Source organism: Priceomyces carsonii, assembly GCF_900007245.1.
Source record: "Priceomyces carsonii strain CBS4050 genome assembly, scaffold: Debaryomyces_carsonii_scaffold_2, whole genome shotgun sequence".
Classification (NCBI taxonomy): Eukaryota; Fungi; Ascomycota; class Pichiomycetes; order Serinales; family Debaryomycetaceae; genus Priceomyces; species Priceomyces carsonii.
The window spans coordinates 1,651,015-1,673,895 of record NW_026946675.1 but is presented as its reverse complement, the minus strand read 5'-3'; the positions used below and the strand labels follow the sequence as shown (position 1 = coordinate 1,673,895).

Sequence of the window (22,881 nt, the reverse complement as noted above, 5' to 3'; positions counted from 1 at the left end):
TATATCTGAAAAGATAAATAAGATGAAAATTATTGAAACCCTCCTTTCCGTTTCTTAGCTTTCTTCTGAGAGTTACTTTGTGAAGTTGAGAATCTATTTTGTGAAGCAATGAAGCGCCTAGAGCTCGTATTTATGTTCTGGGAATTTAGTAAACTTTCTTGCGATGAGGCTCCTTTCATCTGGGAACTTAGAAGGTGCCCTGGTTCGAAAGGTTCTTGACTTTGGCTTGCGCTCACAATAGAGTTCTGGGAGCTCGATGGTTTCTGTCTCCGCGCGAAAGTTTTAAGTATCCTTCTTTTCGAGTTTACTTTTCTGGTGTTCTTCTCTTGCGTTGTTATGTTAATTGATGGTATTGAAGATGATATTTGGGGGATCGAAACTTGGGATTGAAATTTATCCTCCTTTGAGTCAAAATCGTCAAAGATCTCTAATTCGTCATGATCCCATTCCTCTACTATAGCTTTTACATGGTCCGCTGATATTTTTATTTCGTCGGAGAATTGATCAGCATGATTGCGTTCCAAATTAGTAGAACTGGCTTTCAATAAACTTGTTCCAATCAATATTGCTGTCAAGCGGACATTTTCTATTGAATTGAATTGTTTCAATTTTTCATTTGTATATACCTCATTTAAGGCACCAAAAAGGTTAAGAATGTTATTTTTACGTGATGCTCTTGTGAATGAAGAAAAAAGGGTAGAATGTTTATAGAACGCATGCTCTATATTTGAAATGTCAATTGATTTTTCTTTATAATATTTGGATAGTTGTTCAATCATGGAGTCAAATTCCGAAATATTCGCAACTAAGGGAGGCATCGTAGACGATATATCCATTAATGAGTGATAAGTAAAGTCTTCTTTATGCACCACAGCGCTACCCTCTCCCAATTTGAAGGCATAATCCTGTATTCTTTTTATCTCGTCATCCAGGTGCATCTTTTTATTCACTTTGGCAATGTCACTATAGACGTAGGAAAACAGTTTTTTCGAAAATTTTTTGAACAAGTGATATCTTCCAATGGCAACTTTTGTCTTCTTTTTATTTAATTCTTGGGGATTCCACTCTTCTTTCTCGTCAATTGTCGTCAAGCCATCTACCTCAGAAAATAAATTGATAGATAGATCAAGATCAGTTGTCAATTCGAAGAGGCCAAGCGCCTCACTTTGAAAGTCAGATTCTAGATCACTTTCACTGACTAGATCTTCCTCCTGAACGAGGTCATTCAGCAGCGTAAAAAAATTACGATTTAAGGTGGCAAGGTGAACCTGTTGAACGCCTCTCATATCTTTAGCTCGCCGTATAAAATACGGATCTCTCAAGCTACAAGGCTTTTCATCCCTAAAGCCAAAGGTGTATACAAAAATTAAGGGATGCATTTGGGAATAGATCAAGCAGATGTAGTTGTGGCCTTGCTTTTTGCATACATGTAGCTTCAACGAAGGATCTTGGTCGTCTAAAAAATGCTTCCAGGAGAGTATTCTTTTAGTTTCTGGTGAAATGCTCAACCATATTAATTCTTTAGAAGTCAATAAAAATGCATACCTTTCATTTCTAAAAACATCTTGAATTTTGGACCAGGTCTTAGCACTGATTAATTCGAAAGAAGTTAGTTTGGGTATAATAGTGAACTGTGTCGCGGAAGACCTACTGATGACAATAAGCGAGCCTTCGCTGCCTCCCCAAATTATCCTTTTCCAATTGGACAATTCCTCTGAATCAGATATAGATGGAGAACATTTAGGTACCGAAGTCGTATTTTGCTCTCCAACTTCATAATCAATATTAAAATTAACCCTCTTCAAACAATTAGGACGCTCACGTCGTATATTCCAGACACCAAAATTTCCCTTCACATCAACAGCAGAAAATTGGGTATAATCCCAAGGATTGAAGGCAACATCTGCGAATTCATTCCGACTAAGATCGTTCGTACCTAATTCACTAACAAGGTCCATCTCTACCTTTGACCTCTGCAAGTCTCTCGTCCTTCCTGATTTATAGCAACTGACAATGTAGATCTTTGATGCAGAACGGATGAGTACGAATGATGGTATAAAACCGAATGATTTCAGAGAAAATTCAATTTGCTTGATTGGTTCTGAAAATGCAACTTGAAAAGGCTTCAAAATTTCTGGTGTATATATCTCAGAAGTTTGACTACTTTTGTTGCGAATTTCTATTCTCCTATAGTCCACTGTTGAAATATTAAATATATTTCCAGTCTCGCCAGTAACATAAGCCATTATCTTGGCCGAATAATTTCCATTCCTTGTCCGTATCTCAGATAACGAAAAGAGCCTACCAAAAGTAGGATCGTACGCTATTGTTGACGTTAAAGAATTCGACTCGACGAGATATGATTTTAAAATGTCCCTCGGTATGTACATTTTTGGGTCATTATACATCAGCTTTTCACTCCGTTCCGTATATGAAGATGAGACTGCTAGTTCAAATTTATTATATATTCGTGAATTCAAAGTAAATATTGGCACCTGTGATCCTACTAGGTCTGACTTTGAACCCTCTATCTCTTTAATCGATGAAGCATCGTCCAGCTTCCTCGGGAATTCGACCTTAATTGTTGTTGCATTATTATGCTCATCATCGACAGACTTCTCAGATGCAACTATTCCATTCCCTTTAACTCCATATCCTAGGATGTTTCCAAGCCCACTTTTGCATGGCCACATATACCACCATATAACCTTCTAACAGCCAATCGCCTAATACACCGTCTTTCGTTTGTATAAACTTTTCACTGTACTACTGGGTAAATCTTTTGGTTCATATTTCGTCTGAATATCAACTATGCAGTCTGAATTTGAACTGTCTTTATGATCGAGAAGTAATTGATCAATGCGTTTGACTTAAAAATAGATAAGAAAATGAGGCAATTGACATTAGAGTTTCTTCTACTTATAAACCTTGTCCTTGGATTTGTTATATCTGAGCAATTTAGTTTCGATTTCGATTCACAAGATGGTATAGAAGCACAAACATTAAGTTCAAGATTCAAGAGAGCGTCCGACTCGTCCCTCCTCTGGGGACCCTATAGATCTTCTCTCTACTTCGGTATAAGGCCAAGGATACCACGTTCATTGTTGTCGGGTTTAATGTGGTTTCAAGTTGATAATTATGGGGGAATTGGCAATTTACGTCATTTTTACAATCAAGATGATAATATGAAAAGAGCCAACTGGATTACTTACGATCCGAGAACGGGGGGAAGGCAGATCTTATCAGACAATGATAACCATATAGACATTGTGACAGATTTTGTTAAAAGCGATGATGGATATTCGTGGGGCGTAAGAATACATTCTACACCGCACCCTGGTTATGAAAATATTAAAATATCTTTTATTTGGTACTCTGGATTGGAAAGTGAAGAAAAAATCGAAGATGGTGAAGTTAGCAAATCGGGCCATTTTCGTCTCAAGAATAAAAAGAACGTCCTCGGTCATGACTCTAACGTAACTCTCGAAGGTTTTTCCGAAGAATTAGGGATATTTGAAATGACTATTACTGATGGACCCATAAAAAACCGTCATCCTAAACTGAAGCTTATCGACCCTGAACTTGATCCAGCTAAATCTCATCATTTCAGTTTAGTTGTACCCAATGACAATGTCTGGAAAGCAAAGGACATTTTCATGACCATGCTTCAAGAGTCTATTCAGCAACTTGTTGAAAAGTATTCTGGATTGGAAAATATTCCTTCAGAACAAGCTCTTATTATTAGAGATCTACAAGATTTCGAAGGTAACTTACATTTTGTCCAAAAAGTATACGAAGGTGAGTGTCAATTTGATATTTTATATAACAATGGTTTTACTCCTAAGTCTGACCACATAACTGCAGAAACCATTGAACTGAGAATAAATAATACTATCGTGAAATTGAAATCAAAATTCAATAAGCATTTCCAAATTGAACCTCCATATTCGAATGACGAACAATATACTGACTTTGCTCAAGAAATTATCTCGGGCTTACTTGGAGGGTTATCATATTTCTACGGAGATCATATTGTCGACAGAGAGACTGTCTTTGATGAAGAGCTGTTTGAGTCTTATGAGCTCAAAGGTTCGCTAGAGGGTCCACACGAATTATTCAGCTTAGTTCCTTCACGACCCTTCTTTCCAAGGGGATTTTTATGGGATGAAGGCTTTCACTTGTTGCCGCTATTAGAATACGATTCAGACTTAGTATTCGAAATTTTGCAATCTTGGTTCAGTTTAATCGACGACGAAGGCTGGGTTGCGCGTGAGCAAATTCTTGGACCCGAGCTGAGATCTAGAGTTCCAGCGGAATTCCAAATCCAGAGTCCCGAAATAGTTAACCCCCCTACATTAATGCTTGTTCTTACATACCTTTTAGATAGTACAAAAGAAAACTTTGGAGGTGTCAATGAACCAATCGTGGAGAGTGACTATGGAAGCTTTAACCCCCACAAAGACTTGGGCCTGGTTATTCTTCAAACACCTGATTTATTAGCTAACTACACTCAACTGATTTACCCGAAGTTGAAACAATATTTCAACCGATTCCGTGCAAGTCAACAAGGCTATATAGAGGAGTTTGATAGGGGTGATAGTAAAGAAGGATATCGCTGGAGGGGTCGGACTTTGACACACTGTCTTGCTAGTGGACTAGATGACTACCCTAGAGCTTTGCCGGCTGATATAGCTGAGTTAAACGTGGATTTAGTGTCCTGGATAGGGATCATGACAAGATCTATGAAATTGATTTCTGGCATCTTGGGATATAAAGAAGATGTGAAAATGTATCTGAAGATGGAGACTGACTTGATTAAAGGCTTGAACATGCATTGGTCGAACGAGGAAGGATCCTATTGTGACATGTCGGTAGACGACAACGATGAGAACGTTCATGTATGCCATAAAGGTTATATTTCGTTATTTCCTTTTTTGACAAAGCTAATACCAGCTCAAGATACTAGCAAAATTGAACTGATTGTGGATTTGATTTTAGATCCGAATGGTCTCTGGTCTGATTTTGGTATCAGATCGTTATCAAAGTCAGATAAATACTATAGAACAGGTGAAAACTATTGGAGATCTCCTATCTGGATTAATATTAATTATCTTGTCCTCGATGGTTTAAAACATTACTACGCAGCGTCGTCGCAATATATGACAGACCCACTTAAGTCAAAGATGGAAAATGCATATAAACTATTACGTCAAAACTTGGTCGATAACATCTTCAAACAATGGAAAGCAACAGGTTTCGTATGGGAGCAATATGACGATGAGACTGGTTCACCAAAGGGGGCTAAAAATTTCTTAGGCTGGTCCTCCTTGGTAGTGCTAATTATGTGTATGCCGGAACACTTAAATTTGCAACATTTACATCGCTCTCCATAAAATACATTATATAACCTCTAATACACATACTAAAGTATATATATTGACAACATCTTTGCATTGAACCATGCCCCCAAAAAAGACAGAAGCAGTAAAACAAATAAGGGGTAAAGAAGCCGAAGAAGCTGTTCGTCTGTATTTAAAAGAGAACTACAGACCGTATTCAATTCTGGACCTAATTTTGAATATGCACAAAAAAATAAACAAGGCAGCAATGCTAGATATACTTGAGTGCTTAGAAAAGAAAGGAGACATAATGTCGAAGACCTATGGGAAACTGGTATATTACGTTTGCAAGGAAGAAGAAATTCAAGATGACTTTCTTAACAAATATGACATTTCCGCCATTGAAAAGTTAAAACAACAATATCAAGCTATTGATGTTGAAATTCAAGAGCTCAAGAAAGGTAATTATTTATCCCTTACTTTTATTTTTATTTCAACTTTGAGATATCCAGAGCACTTTTATTAACAATTGAAGAGTTGCAACTGCTAGTCAGTACTCCATCTAACGAGGAAGCAGATGTCTATTTCAAAAAACTAGAGCATGAAATCATCGATATGGAAGCCAAAGTTAAGAATAATAGTGATAATCAGAGACCCCAACTTTCAAAAAGCGATATAGAGGCTCTCTGTGTGCAAAGACTGAAGCTTCAGAAACTCTTTAGCGAAAGAAAAAAACTTGTAAGTATATTCTTAGACACCAATTATCCTAAGCTTGTTTGTTTCTAACATCCCAAGTTCAAAAACTTTTTAGGGTTGGTTCAAGAAGGAGTCGAGGATTTTGATTCTTTAATCGTAAGTACAAGTACATTTTACTATTATCATGATATTTATCAGTACTGACCAAATAGAGCAAAATAGGCATTGATATGGATAGGGTGAAAGAGTTCACCAGTAGGGATGGTAAATGGAATACCTAGTACATACTTATTAATTATATTGTCCACTTGATTATATGTATACGCATATTTATTCTTTCCTTGAGATAAGACCTGTATGTTTTGTCGTGATATTATCAATATAAAAAAATTGTGGAGCTATCAAATTTATAATACTTAATCTATTCATTTTCTCTTAATTGTAAGACCATAATGTCAGGTGTACCTAAGGAGAAGATAGATCATCTTATATTCAATTATTTTATTCAAGAAGGATTCCAAGAGGCCGCGATTAGTTTTGCAAAAGAAGCAAATATTAATTTAGTCCAGAACAATATTATATCAGGGTCAAAAAATAGTTCTTTCTTAAACCAATTATCACGTTTAAGTTCTAGTCCTGATGAAGAATTCTATGGAGCTGCTGAAGACTTGGCAGATCAGGAGAATTTGAAATATCTTCCTAAACAGGAAAGTCAGAATTCAAATGTAACTGCTGGGTATTCCACAATTAATCAAAGAACAGAAATAAAAGTACTAATATTGAAGGGTGAAATAACTCTGGCTATTCAAAAAATAAGTGAGCATTTTCCTACGGTATTAGATTCGAATAACTTACTTCATTTCAAACTATTAAAATTGAATTTGATTGAAATGATTCGAAATCATAAATTGACTGCCAGTAATGATAATGAAAATGAAAGAAACTTTTTGAATTGTACTTTGTCCTTTGTAAGGGAAAACTTGATAAATAAAGTAACAAATAGCTATAAGTTGCTTAAGGAGTTAGAAATAACTATGAGCTTGCTCTGCTTCAACTTTGACCCCACAGTCAAGAAAATCGAAGAACAAAAAGATTTGCCGGATGAATTGCGTTCTCTTTTCGACTTATCTCTCAGGCACCAATGCTACAGACTTGTTAATAGGGCCATTTTAGATTTGGATGACGATGAAGTGATAAATGGTGGCTTCGGGAAGCAAAAAATATACAGGGGCTTTGGATTTATCGAATTTGACTTTCGCAAAATGAACCAGTCCAATAATATGGACAGTTTAGGAAATATAGAAATTGATATGCTTGATGGTGAAGACTACGAAATTGATAAGTTAAACGAAGAAGGCAAATATACTCATCAGTTAACACTGATTGTGCAATCGCAAGATAATTTTCCAAAGGATAATGACAAAGTAGATGATATAGCCAAGTTGCAAAATTTGTCATTAGAATCTAAATTGGAGAGAGCTGTAAAGTTATGGACAGTGACAGAACAAAGGCTAATAGATTTGAAGATTATTAAAGAAAAAAGGTTTCAATTAAATGATGAGAATTTATAAATTAATATATGACTACGCAGTCGACTGCATTGCCAGTTTCAATTCGCACTTTACTCAAATAGTTCAAATTGTCCACCTCTTTGATCTCCTCTAATCTATTGTTAAATATTAAAACGTTTTCTTTCGTCAAAGGCGTTTCTTTATGATACTCTGCATAAATATCAGAATTTTGAAACAAATCCAAAACTTTCAATCGTAAATGTTCTATGGTAGAACCAAATTCTGGTTCCTTGCTCCCTTTAAAGTCCTCTGGACTAAATTCAAAGTAATACTTGATGAAAGTGTTTAATTTAAATGCCTTCGAATACAATTTAGTCGAGGAGTTCCAAGGAAGATATTTATTCTTTCTTTTTGTCTCATAATATTCCCGTACTGTCGTAATACTATCTTCCGGTGCCACATTTAACCTGATGAAGACGTGAGCACAGTGTATTGGAACTTCAGTGAAGATATCTTTAGCATGGTATTCCCATAAACTAAGATATATCCCGCACCAGTATATTATTTCGTAACTTAAGACAACGAGAAATGCAAATGCTAATACTTCGGTAATGTACTTAGATACCGGATTATTAACTAAGTTGCCGGTAAAAGCTCCCGACGCCAAATAGTTCACCATGAATGTGTCATATCTTGTCCATAAGCTCTGAGGAAGTTCCATTTCCATACGTTCAGTTGGGTTTGAAGTGAGTCTTACTATTCAAAATTCATTTCGATCGCAAATACAAAAGTCGGATTCGGTCACCTCTCGTATTGGAGGTGAGCTGATATTTTTTGAATTATACGAGGCTTGGAACGAGTCAAGATACACTCCTATAAGACCATTCAGAAGTAACTGAAGTTTCAAAAAGAAGGAAGACGTTAGCTCCTTGCTAAGAGGATGTGTCACCGAGGTGCTATAAGTCTGGAACTAGGCCAATAAGAAAAAGCTATTTAGAATGATCAAGCTGCTATGTCTTCCTTCTTTAGTTCTTCCCTCACTTCTTTTCTATTTTCTCTTAGTTTCCTCTTGAAATACTGTTGCTGTCGACTTGGAATTTGATATCTTGAAATCTTTCCGTATCAATTCAAACATTTGCATCTTTAAAAACTATTAAGAAGAGTACTTGACAAAGTATAGATTACAATTTTGTTTGCAATATTTAAATGCTCTTGTGCTACTTTGTATATTTTTCTCAAAATGCTGCAAATGTAAACTTTTCTGAACGCTCTATAAAGTCAAAAAAGAATATAATTGGATACATTTGAATATAAAAGCAATCATGAGCAAACTGATGGAGACCTATACTTTCACGTTTAGGAAGTACTCTGTTCTTAGAATGGATGACATCTTGAATGATCTTAACAATAGCACTCAATCAATGTCGCAGGTGTCTGAGCATTGGTATCACTACCCTCAAAGATCAGACCTATCGATTAACTTTATTTACTTTCCTAAGACAAGCATGACGGTGGTAACTATATTCTGGAAGGGATCTACAATGGTGAGTTTCTGATGGTACCATTATCTATCATTATTCTCCACATCTACTAACGCGATTTCAGGATAGGATAACGATCGATCCTACAAATCAAGATATAATTTCCTGGGTTGCCAGGTATCCGTCCGTTGGTTTCAAATTATCCGATAAAGGAGGAAAACTTAAGCAGAGGTTCCAGGTAAGCTTTGGCAGCAAAGATGATTTTGATCAATGTTGTTCTACTATCAGAGGAAAGTTACACCTACCCTTAACTATGAGAGAAACTCCAACCGATAATTTAGCTAATATGCTTACTCAAGAAAGTAGCCAGGTCCCTAAAAAATTTAGCAAAGCCTTTGATACGCCTTCGCCTCTCAATCAGTTGTACATGCTACCTAAAACCAATCAGTACAGTATTAATCAAAACATTGCCCAATCCCAAGCAGCCTCTCGAATTGAAACCAATCGACAGGCTCACACTGATCCCACTTTTCCAGAAATGGAATATTCGTTGAACGATACTTCCGCTTCTCAAATCGAAGATCTCTCTCGCTCCTTGCTTCTGTACCAAAACTACTATCAGCAAGGACAATCACAGCCACCATTCAACGCAACAGTGCCTTACATCGATCCTCTAAAGCAGATATCATTGGCTCACAACATATCTCCTAATATCGATGAGAGTTCTCTATTCATTGGAGATCAATTACCTAATTCTCATTACACCACCCTTACTCAACCAGATAACTACTATGCGAGCCAAACGATGCTGAAGAGTTTACAGACTTTAAATAAATCTAATGAATTGACCTCAATAAGAGATTCATCGATTCCTTTCTTTTCGTTGCAAGATTTGAAAGATGAAAAACTAAGGGAACTAGTTATAGAAAAATTAAAAGATAAAGAATTCGTTGATTTTGTCATACGACTCGATGGAATTATTCATGAGACATCTAAATGAGGCAGATTGTTATATACTTTAACCCATTTTCTCATTCTTAATCCATCGCTAAGCTGGTCTTCCTCTGGTTTGAGACTGTATCCAAGTAACCATGGGAAAAGTTTAAACATTACAACCCAATAAAGAACACAAAATGCTAAACAGATGATTGCAATTATTGCGTAAGATGGCCAGCTTTCGGTTCCCTTAGGATTGGGGCTGCTGCTAGTTATGAGAGGTGAAATCAATAGATAGAGCCCAATTAAAATGACCAAAGCAGCTCCTGTTAAAGTAGTTCTAATCGGAGCTCTATATTCTGGATATCTTTTTCTGATAATAAAGATTCCTGCCGCAGTTAAACATATGAAAAATTGAAGTGGATATCCCTCTAGAGCTATGACATAATTGTATATGTCTCCACCCGGAGTAAATATAATAACAACAGTGGTAAGTAAGCAGCTCAAAATTAGCACAGGTAATGGTGCATCAAATGGCCAATTTGATGCCATGAAGCGCGAGAATGGGAAATATCCTTCACGGAATACTTCTTGACTAACTCTTGATATTGTGTATATTACAACAAATATATTACCCCCAGCACATATTGCGACTGCGAATGTCAAGAACTGTTTACCAATTCTATACCCAAACACTTTTTCAAAAAATATTGATCCGACAAGTTTGCCACTGTTAGCCAATTCTTTTTCAGGAATAACAAGCAAATATGCCCAGTTCGTAATCAAGTATGTCACAGTAATTATAGCTAAAGATACGGGACCAGCAATTTTCAAAGTTCTGATAGGATCTTTAATTTCACTGGAGACTGTGTGAACAGAGTTCCATCCACCAAATGCAAAACTTGATTTTATAATTGCGCTAGCAAACGTTGATACAGATGCGTCTTTTTTCACTTTAAAAAAGTCATCGAAATGAATGTTAGACTCAATACCGGTAACAGTAGAAGGAAAAACGATTAAATAGATCCCAGTAGCCACCATTACTAACAGTAATAACAACTTTAATCCTCCCATAATGTTTTGAACGTGAATTCCATGACCTACACTTAATCCATGAATTGAAGCAGCAATGTAGAGAAATACCAAACCTGTATACCTACTTCTTTTATCGCTTGTTTCAATTCCAAGGGAATGTAAAAAATATTCGCCAAAGACTAAGCAGTTTGATATCGTGAATCCAAAAATGAGCGAATAAAGCAGAAACGCAACGCTAGCCAAATACTTGGGTTTCTCATATATGAATTCGAGAAAAACCTTAGTTCCACCATTTCTGGGTAATATTGACCCTAGCTCCATAAACACATACAAACCACTAAAAGATGCAACAGCACCTATGATCCATGCCGAAAAAAATAAGACTCCCGAATGACCGCAATCTTGATAGATACCAGATGAAATGGAAAATATTCCTGATCCCAAAATTCTGGATACAAACAAGACTATGGTGGAATACAAACCAAGATGCCGTCCCTGGGGCAACTCCTTTAAATCTAATAAATATGAGACGTGTCCATTCAAGTCTTCAAAATGTAGTTCCTCTGATGGTAATAGGTTAGAAGTGGAACTGTTTGAATCTAATTCGATGTCACTGACGACAGCATTCGACAATTTAGAATACGATCTGCTGGGTGTCGTACTCTCCATGTATTATTCTGTTTGTTTTTGTCTTTCTCAAAACTATCAGAGCCTACGCGGAATAAATGGACCTAAAAAACAAAAAGATTAATAGCCTTTCTTATTACTAATGTAATCTTATTAATGAAATAAATAGTTTCACATTTAAAATTATTGTGCCACAGTATAGCGTGTAGATAAAAACCACAGGAGAGTTGCGATAAGAGATAATCCCGAATAATAATGCGACATTTCCCGATTATCAATGTCGTGATTTCGGTTGCATAGTCTACTTAAATAAATATTTACATTCAACCACAGCTACTAAAGTACTAAAGAATAGTATTAATAATTTATAAAAAAAAAAAGAAAAAATAAGTCTGACTGATATAGACCTACCTGATAACAATTAAAGTTAAATAAAAGGCCCATTTTAAATAAAGCTCAACTCTTTTGGTTTTTCTTTTTGACGAAGGCCTCTTTCGCCAACTTAACCAATGAATCCAATTCTCCGCTGTTTACACACATGCTGTAGAATAATGACTTTTTGTCCGAAATTAATACGTAAGGATTATCATATTCAACTACTCTTCCAGCATCCATGACCAAAATCTTGTCATAATCAATGATAGTCCTTAATCTGTGAGCGATCGTTAAAATAGTAGAATTAGAAAACTCCTCTCTGATTGTTTGCTGAATTATAGAGTCCGACTTATAGTCAATTGAACTAGTTGCCTCATCAAGTAACATCACCTTTGGGTTCTTAAGTAGAGAGCGACTCAAACATACCAACTGCCTTTCACCTTGTGACAAGTTTCCTCCACCCTCGGCTATTTTTGAATCAAGATTCATAAAGACATTTTGATTTTCACCTTCTTCGATTTGATCATCATTAATCAAATTGACCCTCCTTAAGGCTTTGAACATCTGCTCGTCGTTGTATTGTCCAAAGGGATCAAGATTCGACCTAATTGTTCCCAGAAACAAGGTTGGATCTTGAGGGATAATAGTAATACCTTGACGCAAGTCTCTTAAACCAATCTTGGTGATATCAACCCCATCAATCAAAATTGATCCAGTCTCTGGGTCCAAAAACCTAAAGAACGCGGTGATGATAGTAGACTTACCAGCACCCGTACGTCCCACAATTCCGATCTTATTATTTGGTTCCACGTCAAAAGATACATTCTTAATAACTCTTGGTAATTCTGGTGAGTAGCGCAAAGAAACGTCTTTAACAATAATTTCGCCTCTGTCGGGCCAGGAAGCTCGAGGTTTAGTTTCTGGTATTTCATATGGAGGTTCTTGCTCAATCTCGAAATACTCCTGTAACCTTTCCACAGAGTTCATGTTCATTTCTACGTTTGCATAAAGACGCACAATCCATAACGCAGCCTCTGAGAATGCTATCGCATATGACAACGAAAGCCCTGCCAAACCAGCATCTATCTTTCCAACTGAGAGCAAAACAAATATACCAGCAAAAAACATCACCAAAGAACCAACAGCATCTACACGGAACGATAACCATCTATTCGATACCCATAAGTAAAAGAAAGGACGATTATTGTTGTTGATGGCAGTTAGATTCTGTCTCATAAACCTAGATTCGACACCATATGCACGAATTGTAGATACACCATGTAATGACTCCGAAAAATGTTGATGGATAGGTGACTTGGTGATTGATTCATACCTCTTTAACTCTCTCGAAAGCGAAAGGTAGTATATACCAACAAAGTAGTACATAAACGCAATTATAAAAGCGAAAAACAAGAAGCCTGGTGTAATTGCAGCAATCAAAATTAAAATTGAAATACACTGGATTACACAATCGGAAACGCCACTTGCAAATGGAGTAAGCTCTTGATCCACAGACTCGATATCTTTCGAAAATCTATTCATTATACGGCCCTGTGGAGTCTTATCAAAAAACCTCAATTTCGCACCTAAAACATTCTTCAAAACTCGTCTGAAAATGATATTGGATGCCCTTAAGCCTGCAAGAAAAGTGATAAAATGCCTAAGGCAAGCAAGAATAGCAAATCCAAATCCGATGAGAGCATAAATTATTATGTAGTACAACGTAGTATGTTTACTCTTTGCCTCTCCAATATAATCAATACTAAATGATATCAAATTAGAAGCACCGGTAAACATTCTTGTTATAGGCAACTGTTTAATGTTAGTCCCATCATAAATATTCGATAAAGTATTTATGAAGTTTTGGGATACATAACGTTCAACCAACTTTTCATTCTGCAAAGTCCAATATCTCAACCACCATGACTGGAACATGAAAACGAACTGAGCAACGCAACATGCAAATATTATACCTATTAAAGCCCAGACACCACCAAGATCCTTAGCATATCCAAGGTACACCTTTTTACCCACAACGCCACTTGCTTTTCCCTCTTCCTCGACTAATTTACCGTCAGTTTTGATAATCGGTTCTGGATCATTAGATTCAGCATTATCTTTAATGGCCTTCAATTTTGCATCAATGACAGCTGCCTTAGCTTTGAGATCAGCATTTTTGTTATCTAAAGATTCCAAGTTAGAAGACGATTGCGTACGAGAATTGATGACAGAGGACTTTACTAAATCATCATCTCCCAAATCACCAGCTTTCAAAAGATCCTCCGGAGTTCCTTGGTTCTTAATTCTACCATTGTGCATCGAAATTACCCACTCAGCACTTTGGACTGTCAAAGCAACATTGTGAGAGACCAAAATACATGTCCTGCCTTGCATTATAGGCGCGCTAATACAATTCTCGTAAATCCACGAAGCAGTATGAGAATCAACTGCTGACAAACAGTCATCCAATAAAACATGTTTGGAATTAGAGTAAATTGCTCTGGCTAATGAAACTCTCTGTTTTTGACCTCCTGATAAAGTGATGCCCTTTTCACCAATCTCAGTGGAATCACCGCCGCTCAAGATTTCGAAATCACGCAGTAGAGCACAAGCTTCCACAACCTTATCGTATCGTTCTTGATTAAATGGAGAGAAAAACAATATGTTGTTTCTGATAGTGTCATTTAACAACCAAGGCGTTTGTGAGCAATATGCAACGGATTCCGTAAGTCCAGTCTGGGGATCAATTACCAACTCATCTCTTGGAATTATACCAGGCAAGAAAACCTTTCCTTCCAATAATTCCATTTCACCTAACAACGCCATCAATAATGATGTTTTACCTGAGCCAGTGGCGCCAATGATAACATTCAACTTACCAGATTTGAATTCTACATTCAAATCTCTCAATTTGAAGTCATTGCTGGATTTTGAATTCCAAGAGAATGAGGCACCCTCGAATCCAATATAAGGCGAGTTTGCATCGCGTGGCCCACTCAATTGATCATATTTGTAAGTTTCATCTTCATCTAAGAATTCACCAATTCTATCCAAAGAGACTTTTGATTGTATGACGAAGGAAGTCATATCAGACAACTGATCCAATGGTGCTCTCAACAAAGTAAACAAAGAAAGAGCAGTAAAAGCAATTGGAGCAGTCAACGTGTGTCCTTCAACTATTGTAAAGTAATAGAACGAAATCAAAGTGATTAAAGTGGGTGTTATAAACCAGACAAACGCTGCACAACACCAGACCAAAGTAGAAAGCTTCAAAATGTATAACTCATCATTCCTAATTTTCATTATGATTTCAAGGAATTTTTCCTCCCAAGCAAAAAATTTGATGATTCTAATGCTTTGGAACGTTTCGTTTAATTTTTGAATTCTTTTATCAGTGACAGCAAGCATGTCTTTCTGAAAATGAGATATCAAGTTCGCAAGTTTGAAATTAATTGGAAACAAAAGCACAATTGCAATAGCACCAATGATGGCACTAATACCCAATAACTTATATAGCAAAACAATACAAATAAAAATCATCAAGAATGAGCTCACAAAGTAATGCAAGTAACCACAAATCTCTGAAACTTTGAATGCATCGATTGCCATCAAATTGATAATTGCACCTAATTCTTTTGACTCATGCTTCGGTTCTTCTTTATTCTCACTTATAACTTTACCCTCATATTCTTCATCTTCCTCCGGCTTGTCATCTGATTGAGTCGTCACTTTTCTTCTCAATGCTTTTGCATACACTTCACCGATGATAATGGCTTTCATCCTGATACAAACTCTTCTACCAATAAATAAGGAACAACCAGAAGAAATCGAGTCGACTAATTTAAACATAGGCATCATAATAACTAGGGTCCAAGCTAAATTCACAGGGATTGAATTAGGATTTTCAACAAACTCTAAAATCTTCTTAAGTAGCAAGCTCGGAGCGAAAACCAAACACGAATCTAAAGCAGCCCAAAAAGCTTGAATGGCAAGCAAATACTTGAAATGTGAAAACAATCTAAACGTGAATTTTGAGGCACTCTTCCCAGCTTCAAAAGATTTCAAGATGGATAAGGCATAATCGTCTTGGCGTAAACCCCAAATATCATCTTTTGTCAAAGGTGCTTTGTAGGCTTTCCTCACCATTTTATCTATCCAAGAATACGTAATGAATGAAAGAATACTGGATATATTTTCAGGTGATGGAGTCGCCCCATCGCTCGTTACATATAACTTTGAAGGTTTGTCTCCAACTTTAGCAGTAAAATTTAGCAACAATAAAGTAAGGGAGATAGCAAAATGGATTTGGTAAAATAACCTGATAGTTTCGTTTGGAACATGGTCAATTAAAGTTGACCTAAATGTCAATAATGCAGGAAAAAAGTTAAAAAAATAAAGGAAAGTTGAATGAACCCACAAACTAGGTAAACGAATCTTAACCTTTGTCAAATTGATTAACCTGGATGAGACAAGAAAAAGTAAATACCCCCAAAAAACGGTCCTTATCAATAGAATAGGAGTATGAGAATATTCTTTTTGAAAACTTTTGATGAACCAAGCAGATACAGCCATTCCAAATTCAACTAATACCAATAAAAATTCAAAAACTACCCTCACCCGGTCACCCATACTCTTGTATACCTCCTGAACAATGCCATATGGGGTACCGTCTTCATTAGTGTCGGACAATCTTTTTAAGTCAAAATGTCTATCCTTAATAGACTCCTGCAATCCCCCACTTTTATTGATCAGCCCATTCTCCAGATTAATTGAGCCATAAACATCAGATACTGCCAATAAGGGTCTGTTTTCACCTTTCAACTCAATGCTTTTGTTTTTTTTGTGACGCCTCCACGACAGAATACTTTTGACCACCAAAATAGCTATTGACACTATGCCAAGAACCAGTGGGTAAACTGAATCTAGTCTGTCTCGGGTACATCGCGTTATATCGTCATACTTCCAGAAAGAACAGTTAGAACCTTTCCCTGACGCCATTAAGTAATTTAAGTCATCTTGAGACATAATGCTTGACTGTAAAGCTAGTTTCTGACGTATTAAGAAAAAAAAGATAATTTTTGGTTAATATATAGGTGAAGGGATTGTTTTAGTGTACCAGTGCGCGCCAAAGAAAAGAGCCGTGTGAAGCCTTACGTGAAATAGTCACCTCGTTAGGATGGGGCTAACAAGTGAAGAGCTGAGAACATAATGTGACTGAGGTAGCACCCATGTTCTTAGGTCAACATTGAAGATTTGAGATCTTTTCAAAGAAAAGCTACCCATAATCTTAACGTTCGCACTTTGATAAAGAATTATTGATAGTGTACATTTATCACGGCAAAGAATTGGTCCAGAGGATGCTGTCAAATATTAGCAAAGCTATACGAAAAATCCTCTTCATAACATAGAATGGAACTTGAAGTTTTACAAATTTTAAGTTTGTCTACGTTGTGGTTAAATCTAGTGATTTATTAAATGCACAAATAAGTAAATATGAGATTTAAAGATTTAGTCTTTAAGCTTTGATATATCATATGAAATCCGAGCTTAATCTTGAGTCTTCTGGGTACCACGTAACAACCCGGTTCTTCTGGCAGCAATCAAACCTGCTTTTTGACCAGGAACGGCACCTCTCTTGATAGTCGATGCTTTACCGATGTGCTGGTGGTTACCACCACCATGAGGATGATCGACTGGATTCATAGCAACACCTCTGGTCTTTGGCCATGAGTTTCTCTTGACTTTGTACTTGTGGAATGCTCTTCCTGCTTTCAACAATGGTTTATCAATTCTTCCACCGCCAGCAACTACACCAATAACACCTCTGGCATCAGATGAAAGAATTTTTTTAGCACCCGAAGGCAATTTGACTCTAGTCTTCCCTTCATCAGGATTGTGACCAATGATAATAACGTAGTTACCAGATGTTCTACCTAACGTGCCTCTGTCACCAACTTTTTCCTCGACGTTGGAGACTATAGTACCTTCCGGACAAGCCCCTAAAGGCAAAATATTACCTACATTCAAAGAAGCTTTTTTACCAGCATACACGAATTGGCCGGTATAAACTCCCTCGTTAGCGATAAAAGTCTCTTCTCTCAACTTGTACTTATAAGGATCGCGAAAAGCCACTTTAGCTAACGGTGCACCTCTACCTGGATCGTGAATGATTTGCTTGACAATACCACGAATATATCCATGACGTTCGGCGTAGTCTAAAGTTCTCAACTTTGCAGCACCCTTTCTCAACCTAGTGTGAGAGGTAAATATTGAACCAGCACCTTTTCTTTGGTTACGAATAACTCTACCTATATAAAGTTAGTACAAAGTTTCATTTCGATATTTCATTTAGAAATCAATCTTCGAGGTACTCTCAACTAAAGCTCAAGTTGGAAAAGAATCATTACTTCATCATACGATCGTTAAACTTGTGAGAGTCGTTAAATTCAGCATATTTCAGAGGTCACTATGGACAGCATAGTCTCAAGACCTGATATATTTCTAGACAAAATTCTACCTTGATATTACATACCCATTTCGAAATACTATGAAAGGAAGGCTCTCTTTAAGATCTATGTATCGACCAAACGTCTGTAAAATTTTAATGCGAAAGGTGAAAAACATCTCATCACATGACTTCTAAGCATCATGTATCAGGTGAGATTTAGTAGGGCTTCGTGTATAAGAATAAAAGGTATGTTTTACTGAGAAATAGATTATGGATCCTACGGCGTGCTATCCCAATTACAAATCACTTATGCCATGTATTAAACACATCTGATCTAATGGAAAAGAAGTTAGAGCCAGCTCAAACTAATGGAGCAACTAGAGCTGTCTGCCTACTTCTCAGATTGGATATATTCTTTTAGTTTTTGCCATCCTCTTTTACCCCATCTGACTCAGTCAAATCAGATTGGTCAGTGGATTCATTTTCCTTTGCGTCATCCTCTTTGGGAATCCTAGCGTCGACTGCAATGTCAACAATGATATTTCTGCCATTCAACTCCCTGCCATTGAACTCTTCAAACGCTTGTTTTTGAATGTCCGGAGAAGAGAATTTCACAAATGCAATCCCTTTGTTGAAAATTGATCTGCCCTTCTTTCTCTGTCTATTAAGAACGTGATAAGGAACTCTTCTTGTCGGTACATGAATCCACTTAGGCTTCAAGTCTTTAAAAAGGTTACTCAAAGTTTTAACATCAACCTTATAATCTAAGTTAGTGATGAAGATAGTATCCTCAGACTTTTTACCTTCGGGTATCTTAGTTGAAACATCATCACTTTGAACTTTGGATCTCGAATGTTCCAAGACTTCAGGGTTATCAGCTCTTCCACTCTTATCTGAAAGTTCATTCTTAACTTTCTTTTTTGCCTTTGAAGTTTTCTGTTTAGATTCAGAAAATTTGCCATTTTCCTTTTCATCTACTTCAACAGGTTTCGAAGCTTTTTGTTCAGCCTTCTTGGCTCTAAACTCTTCTGCCCTTTTCTGCTTCTCTTCATCAGTTGGAGGAGGAACGGCTCTTTTCACGTAAATGTTTCTGTCTTTGAAGGCTTTATTGTTGAACTCCTCAATCGCTCTGTCAGCCTCATCTTTAGATTCGAATTCGACGAAGGCAAAGCCCAAATGCCTCTTTTGGACTTTCTTCCCACGGTGAACGCTTTTACTCGGAATATCAACATCGGTTCTATATCTTTGTTAGTAAGAATTAGAAAATATGGTACCCTTCAGAATACTTACACATTGTAGCCTTCGAAGAAATCTTTTAACTCATCCTCGGTGGCCCTATAGTCCACGTTTCCTATGAATATTCTTTGCTCGATGATTTCTTTTTCTGTAGACATTTTGCTAAATATTCAATCACTATACTAGGTTTATTTTATGACAATTCACTAGTACTCACAATATAAAGTTTTTAAGCGATATATCCAAACTAGATTCAGCAATTGACTTAACTCGTGATTTTATGCTTCTTTTTTATTGTTGTTAAAATCTTTTCAAGATCTTCTCTTAGTTGTCTTCTGTCGAATATATGATGGCAAAGCATGTAGTTCTTAGTTTACCATCACTGTGGTCAATCATCGAGAATTGAAATGGCCAGGGCTACAATACAAGAAGACTAAAGGTTCAGGGTTTTTACAGTTAAAAACAAATTCTCTACAAGCAATGACACCTATTCAAGGAAATGAAGTAATGAGTTCACATAGTCCTGACAACTCCTTTATTGAATACCTTCTCATTGAGATTTAATTTTTTTATCACAAATTTCCACGCTTGTTCATAAAATAGGGCGAGGAATATTCGAGAAAGCAATTGAGCCTACCACTTCAGCTAAACTTTCGAAACAGTACACTAACACATCGCATCCATTTATAGTTGGACCTCTCCAGGCTCTGAAGAATTTTACTACTATGACTGCTGTATTGTCGAATATCGATGTACAACAAACTCTACATTGGAATTCAAATAAGATAATTTTATATATCTAAATTACTAAATGCACTGAAGATTAACGACATGAATGTAGAAAAGAGATGGAACGACAGAGAAGAGTCGGGCATTTCTGTTAAAATTTTTGAAGTCAAATATGTGCAATGTGTGAACGGGAGCCGAATTCTCTTTGCACTTCATACCACTTCTATTTTCTATGTCATTGAGCATGATGGTCTCTTTTTTTAACTAATTTATTTTAATTTGTAGAAAAGCTTAGGAGCAACACAGTCATTGATGCAGTGTTGTAAATGGAAAAACTCCTCCACACAATCTTCTTTGTAAGCTTTATGTTCATAACCCTCTTCTTGTTGTTCTTTGGTAACTCTCTCAACGCACTCTTCGTAATGATGACCGAATGGTTTACAAGCAGGGATCGAAGCACATTCTGCACGCATTCCGTCCAATGGATCTTCAGACTCTTCTTCTTCGTCATCTTCGTCATCTTCTTCTTCATCTTCCTCGTCTTCCTCATCATCACCTTTTTCTTCTTCATCATCGCCCTCTTTTTCAGAGTCATCCGCGGAATCTTCTGTTGACTCTTCAACTGGTTCTTCTTCAGGCTAAAAGAATGTTAGTATTTAACCCAGTATTAGTTGAACGTAGACATATATAAGACCAGGTACGTAGATTAGAAGTAAATTTGTTCTAATAGTGAGATAACAGTATTTCTCACAAGAGGAAGTTTATACCTATCCAATTAAGACTATGTATAGCCATTAGGTCTCTACGTAACGCTTATGAGGTGGCATGGACACCTCTCGTTCTTTCGTAGTCAACATGTTCCACACTCTAACCTCTAACTTGGATACTTACTTCGTCCGCGTATGCCACTGGGACAACAGATTCTATTAAATCTCTCAAAATTGACATGGTGAGTTTTCTTTTTATTATAAGTCGACTTATACCAATTAAACTAACTTAACAGTCTAAAGTTTTTGGTATTTAAAATTTCACTTCGTCAGCTAATTATATCTCGACTTAAGCTGCTTTTCAATATTAAGTTGAAAAATCATTTTTTTAATTGGCTAATTTCGCAGAATTTACCCGGAATGAATCACTTGATTTCATAAATACATTCTATTCTAGCATGATTATACTGATCTAGATAGAAAGCCTGGATACCAGGAATATCCTTAGAGTAATTATCAGTGAAAGAACTATATAGAAATATACATCAGCCAAATGCGAAGCGAGTTCCTACCTTCTTTCGTCTGTAGATATTTCATCAAGCTACAAGGTCGCAAATAATCAGAAGTGTACCAGTAGTGTGAATTCAGTATATAATTACATTAAGCAGTGCTTTTGACGTTCTCGTCAACCTTTTTAGTCAACTTAGCTTTCTTGTCATTGGCTTTAGAACCCATGATACCACCACCCCAGTGTCTTCTGGAATCTTCGTACTTCTCAATGAAGTTAGCGTTGATTGTAGAAACCAACTTTGATAATTCGGACTCATCAGCGGAGTTGACCTCAGTCAAAGCAGCAACGGATGAGGTTTTCTTATGAACTAAAGTTCCCAATCTAGCTTTACCCTTCACGATGGCATATGGAACACCCATCTTTCTGCACAAAGCTGGAAGGAAAACAACTAACTCGATAGGATCAACATCGTTAGCGATCAAAACTAATTTGGCTTTCTTGTTTTCAACTAAGGAGACAACGTGATTCAAACCATATTTGACAACAACTGGCTTTGGCGAAGCGTCCTTAGCAGATTTACCTTCAGAAATGGCTGCTGCCTCTTTAGTCAATCTTTCCTTTTTCTCAGCTGCAGTTTCTGGTCTGTACTTGTTGAACAACTTGAAAGTTTCAGCAGCAGTGTTCTTGTCTAAGACACTTTGGAACTGGGAAATTGCAGGTGGAACTTTCAACCTCAAAGACAAAATTTTTCTTTGCCTTTGCAATCTGACGTATTCTGGCCATTTGACAAATCTAGCCAAATTTCTCTTTGGTTGAATGGCTTGACCAATTCCAAAGTTTCTTGGTGTAGAGTCGATTAATGGATTTTTTGGTGTGGCAGTCTTTACAGACTTAGATGCCAATGGTGCTGGAGCTACCTTCTTTCCTTTTGGGGCCATTTTGACTGTTTTCCTTTCTATCTTTATTAGACTTCTCTTTTTCGAGCTTCACAATTTTTCAAAAGTAAAATTTATCCATCAGGACAGTGTTTGTGTAACTAGCTTTTTGAGAATGCTACTTCCTCAAAGGCACGTGACTGCGTGACTGCTAGATTTCAGGCTCTCCTTACACGAGTTTAATCGCGAACTTAACGTCAATTATATCTTTGATTATCTACAGGTTTATCTGGCCCACAGACATAATTCAATAGCAATAGCCATCGCGTACATTTTAAATATTAGCAAATTACATAGAAGAAGTGAAATGCAAGT

At 36.7% G+C, this 22,881-nt stretch overlaps 11 protein-coding genes across 11 annotated transcripts; 3 read left to right on the top strand and 8 right to left on the bottom strand.

Moving 5' to 3' along the window:
- Positions 1-29: 29 nt before the first annotated feature.
- On the bottom strand, positions 30-2,693 carry PRCAT00002357001 (uncharacterized protein; the record flags this gene model as incomplete). Its single annotated transcript, XM_062952212.1, has 1 exon — positions 30-2,693. One exon carries the CDS (start codon positions 2,691-2,693, stop codon positions 30-32), a length of 2,664 nt encoding a protein of 887 aa, XP_062809137.1.
- A 195-nt stretch (positions 2,694-2,888) lies between these two features.
- On the top strand, positions 2,889-5,393 carry CWH41 (Cwh41p; the record flags this gene model as incomplete). The annotated part of the gene is made up of 1 exon (XM_062952211.1): positions 2,889-5,393. The coding sequence occupies one exon, from the start codon at positions 2,889-2,891 to the stop codon at positions 5,391-5,393; it is 2,505 nt and encodes an 834-aa protein (XP_062809136.1).
- Positions 5,394-5,460: 67 nt separating this feature from the next.
- PRCAT00002355001 (uncharacterized protein) lies at positions 5,461-5,865 on the top strand (the record flags this gene model as incomplete). Its single annotated transcript, XM_062952209.1, has 1 exon — positions 5,461-5,865. The coding sequence occupies one exon, from the start codon at positions 5,461-5,463 to the stop codon at positions 5,863-5,865; it is 405 nt and encodes a 134-aa protein (XP_062809135.1).
- A 622-nt stretch (positions 5,866-6,487) lies between these two features.
- Positions 6,488-7,606, top strand: PRCAT00002354001 (glucose-induced degradation complex subunit; the record flags this gene model as incomplete). The annotated part of the gene is made up of 1 exon (XM_062952208.1): positions 6,488-7,606. The coding sequence occupies one exon, from the start codon at positions 6,488-6,490 to the stop codon at positions 7,604-7,606; it is 1,119 nt and encodes a 372-aa protein (XP_062809134.1).
- A 1-nt stretch (position 7,607) lies between these two features.
- Positions 7,608-8,273, bottom strand: PRCAT00002353001 (uncharacterized protein; the record flags this gene model as incomplete). The annotated part of the gene is made up of 1 exon (XM_062952207.1): positions 7,608-8,273. The coding sequence occupies one exon, from the start codon at positions 8,271-8,273 to the stop codon at positions 7,608-7,610; it is 666 nt and encodes a 221-aa protein (XP_062809133.1).
- A 1,735-nt stretch (positions 8,274-10,008) lies between these two features.
- PRCAT00002352001 (uncharacterized protein) lies at positions 10,009-11,667 on the bottom strand (the record flags this gene model as incomplete). The annotated part of the gene is made up of 1 exon (XM_062952206.1): positions 10,009-11,667. One exon carries the CDS (start codon positions 11,665-11,667, stop codon positions 10,009-10,011), a length of 1,659 nt encoding a protein of 552 aa, XP_062809132.1.
- A 414-nt stretch (positions 11,668-12,081) lies between these two features.
- On the bottom strand, positions 12,082-17,025 carry PRCAT00002351001 (uncharacterized protein; the record flags this gene model as incomplete). Its single annotated transcript, XM_062952205.1, has 1 exon — positions 12,082-17,025. One exon carries the CDS (start codon positions 17,023-17,025, stop codon positions 12,082-12,084), a length of 4,944 nt encoding a protein of 1,647 aa, XP_062809131.1.
- Positions 17,026-17,547: 522 nt separating this feature from the next.
- PRCAT00002350001 (60S ribosomal uL2 domain-containing protein) lies at positions 17,548-18,348 on the bottom strand (the record flags this gene model as incomplete). The annotated part of the gene is made up of 2 exons (XM_062952204.1): positions 17,548-18,304; positions 18,326-18,348. 2 exons carry the CDS (start codon positions 18,346-18,348, stop codon positions 17,548-17,550), a joined length of 780 nt encoding a protein of 259 aa, XP_062809130.1.
- A 517-nt stretch (positions 18,349-18,865) lies between these two features.
- On the bottom strand, positions 18,866-19,842 carry SBP1 (Sbp1p; the record flags this gene model as incomplete). The annotated part of the gene is made up of 2 exons (XM_062952203.1): positions 18,866-19,685; positions 19,739-19,842. 2 exons carry the CDS (start codon positions 19,840-19,842, stop codon positions 18,866-18,868), a joined length of 924 nt encoding a protein of 307 aa, XP_062809129.1.
- An 840-nt stretch (positions 19,843-20,682) lies between these two features.
- Positions 20,683-21,361, bottom strand: PRCAT00002348001 (ubiquinol--cytochrome-c reductase subunit 6; the record flags this gene model as incomplete). The annotated part of the gene is made up of 2 exons (XM_062952202.1): positions 20,683-21,051; positions 21,305-21,361. 2 exons carry the CDS (start codon positions 21,359-21,361, stop codon positions 20,683-20,685), a joined length of 426 nt encoding a protein of 141 aa, XP_062809128.1.
- Positions 21,362-21,780: 419 nt separating this feature from the next.
- RPL8B (60S ribosomal protein eL8) lies at positions 21,781-22,569 on the bottom strand (the record flags this gene model as incomplete). Its single annotated transcript, XM_062952201.1, has 1 exon — positions 21,781-22,569. One exon carries the CDS (start codon positions 22,567-22,569, stop codon positions 21,781-21,783), a length of 789 nt encoding a protein of 262 aa, XP_062809127.1.
- Between the last annotated feature and the right edge of the window lie 312 nt (positions 22,570-22,881).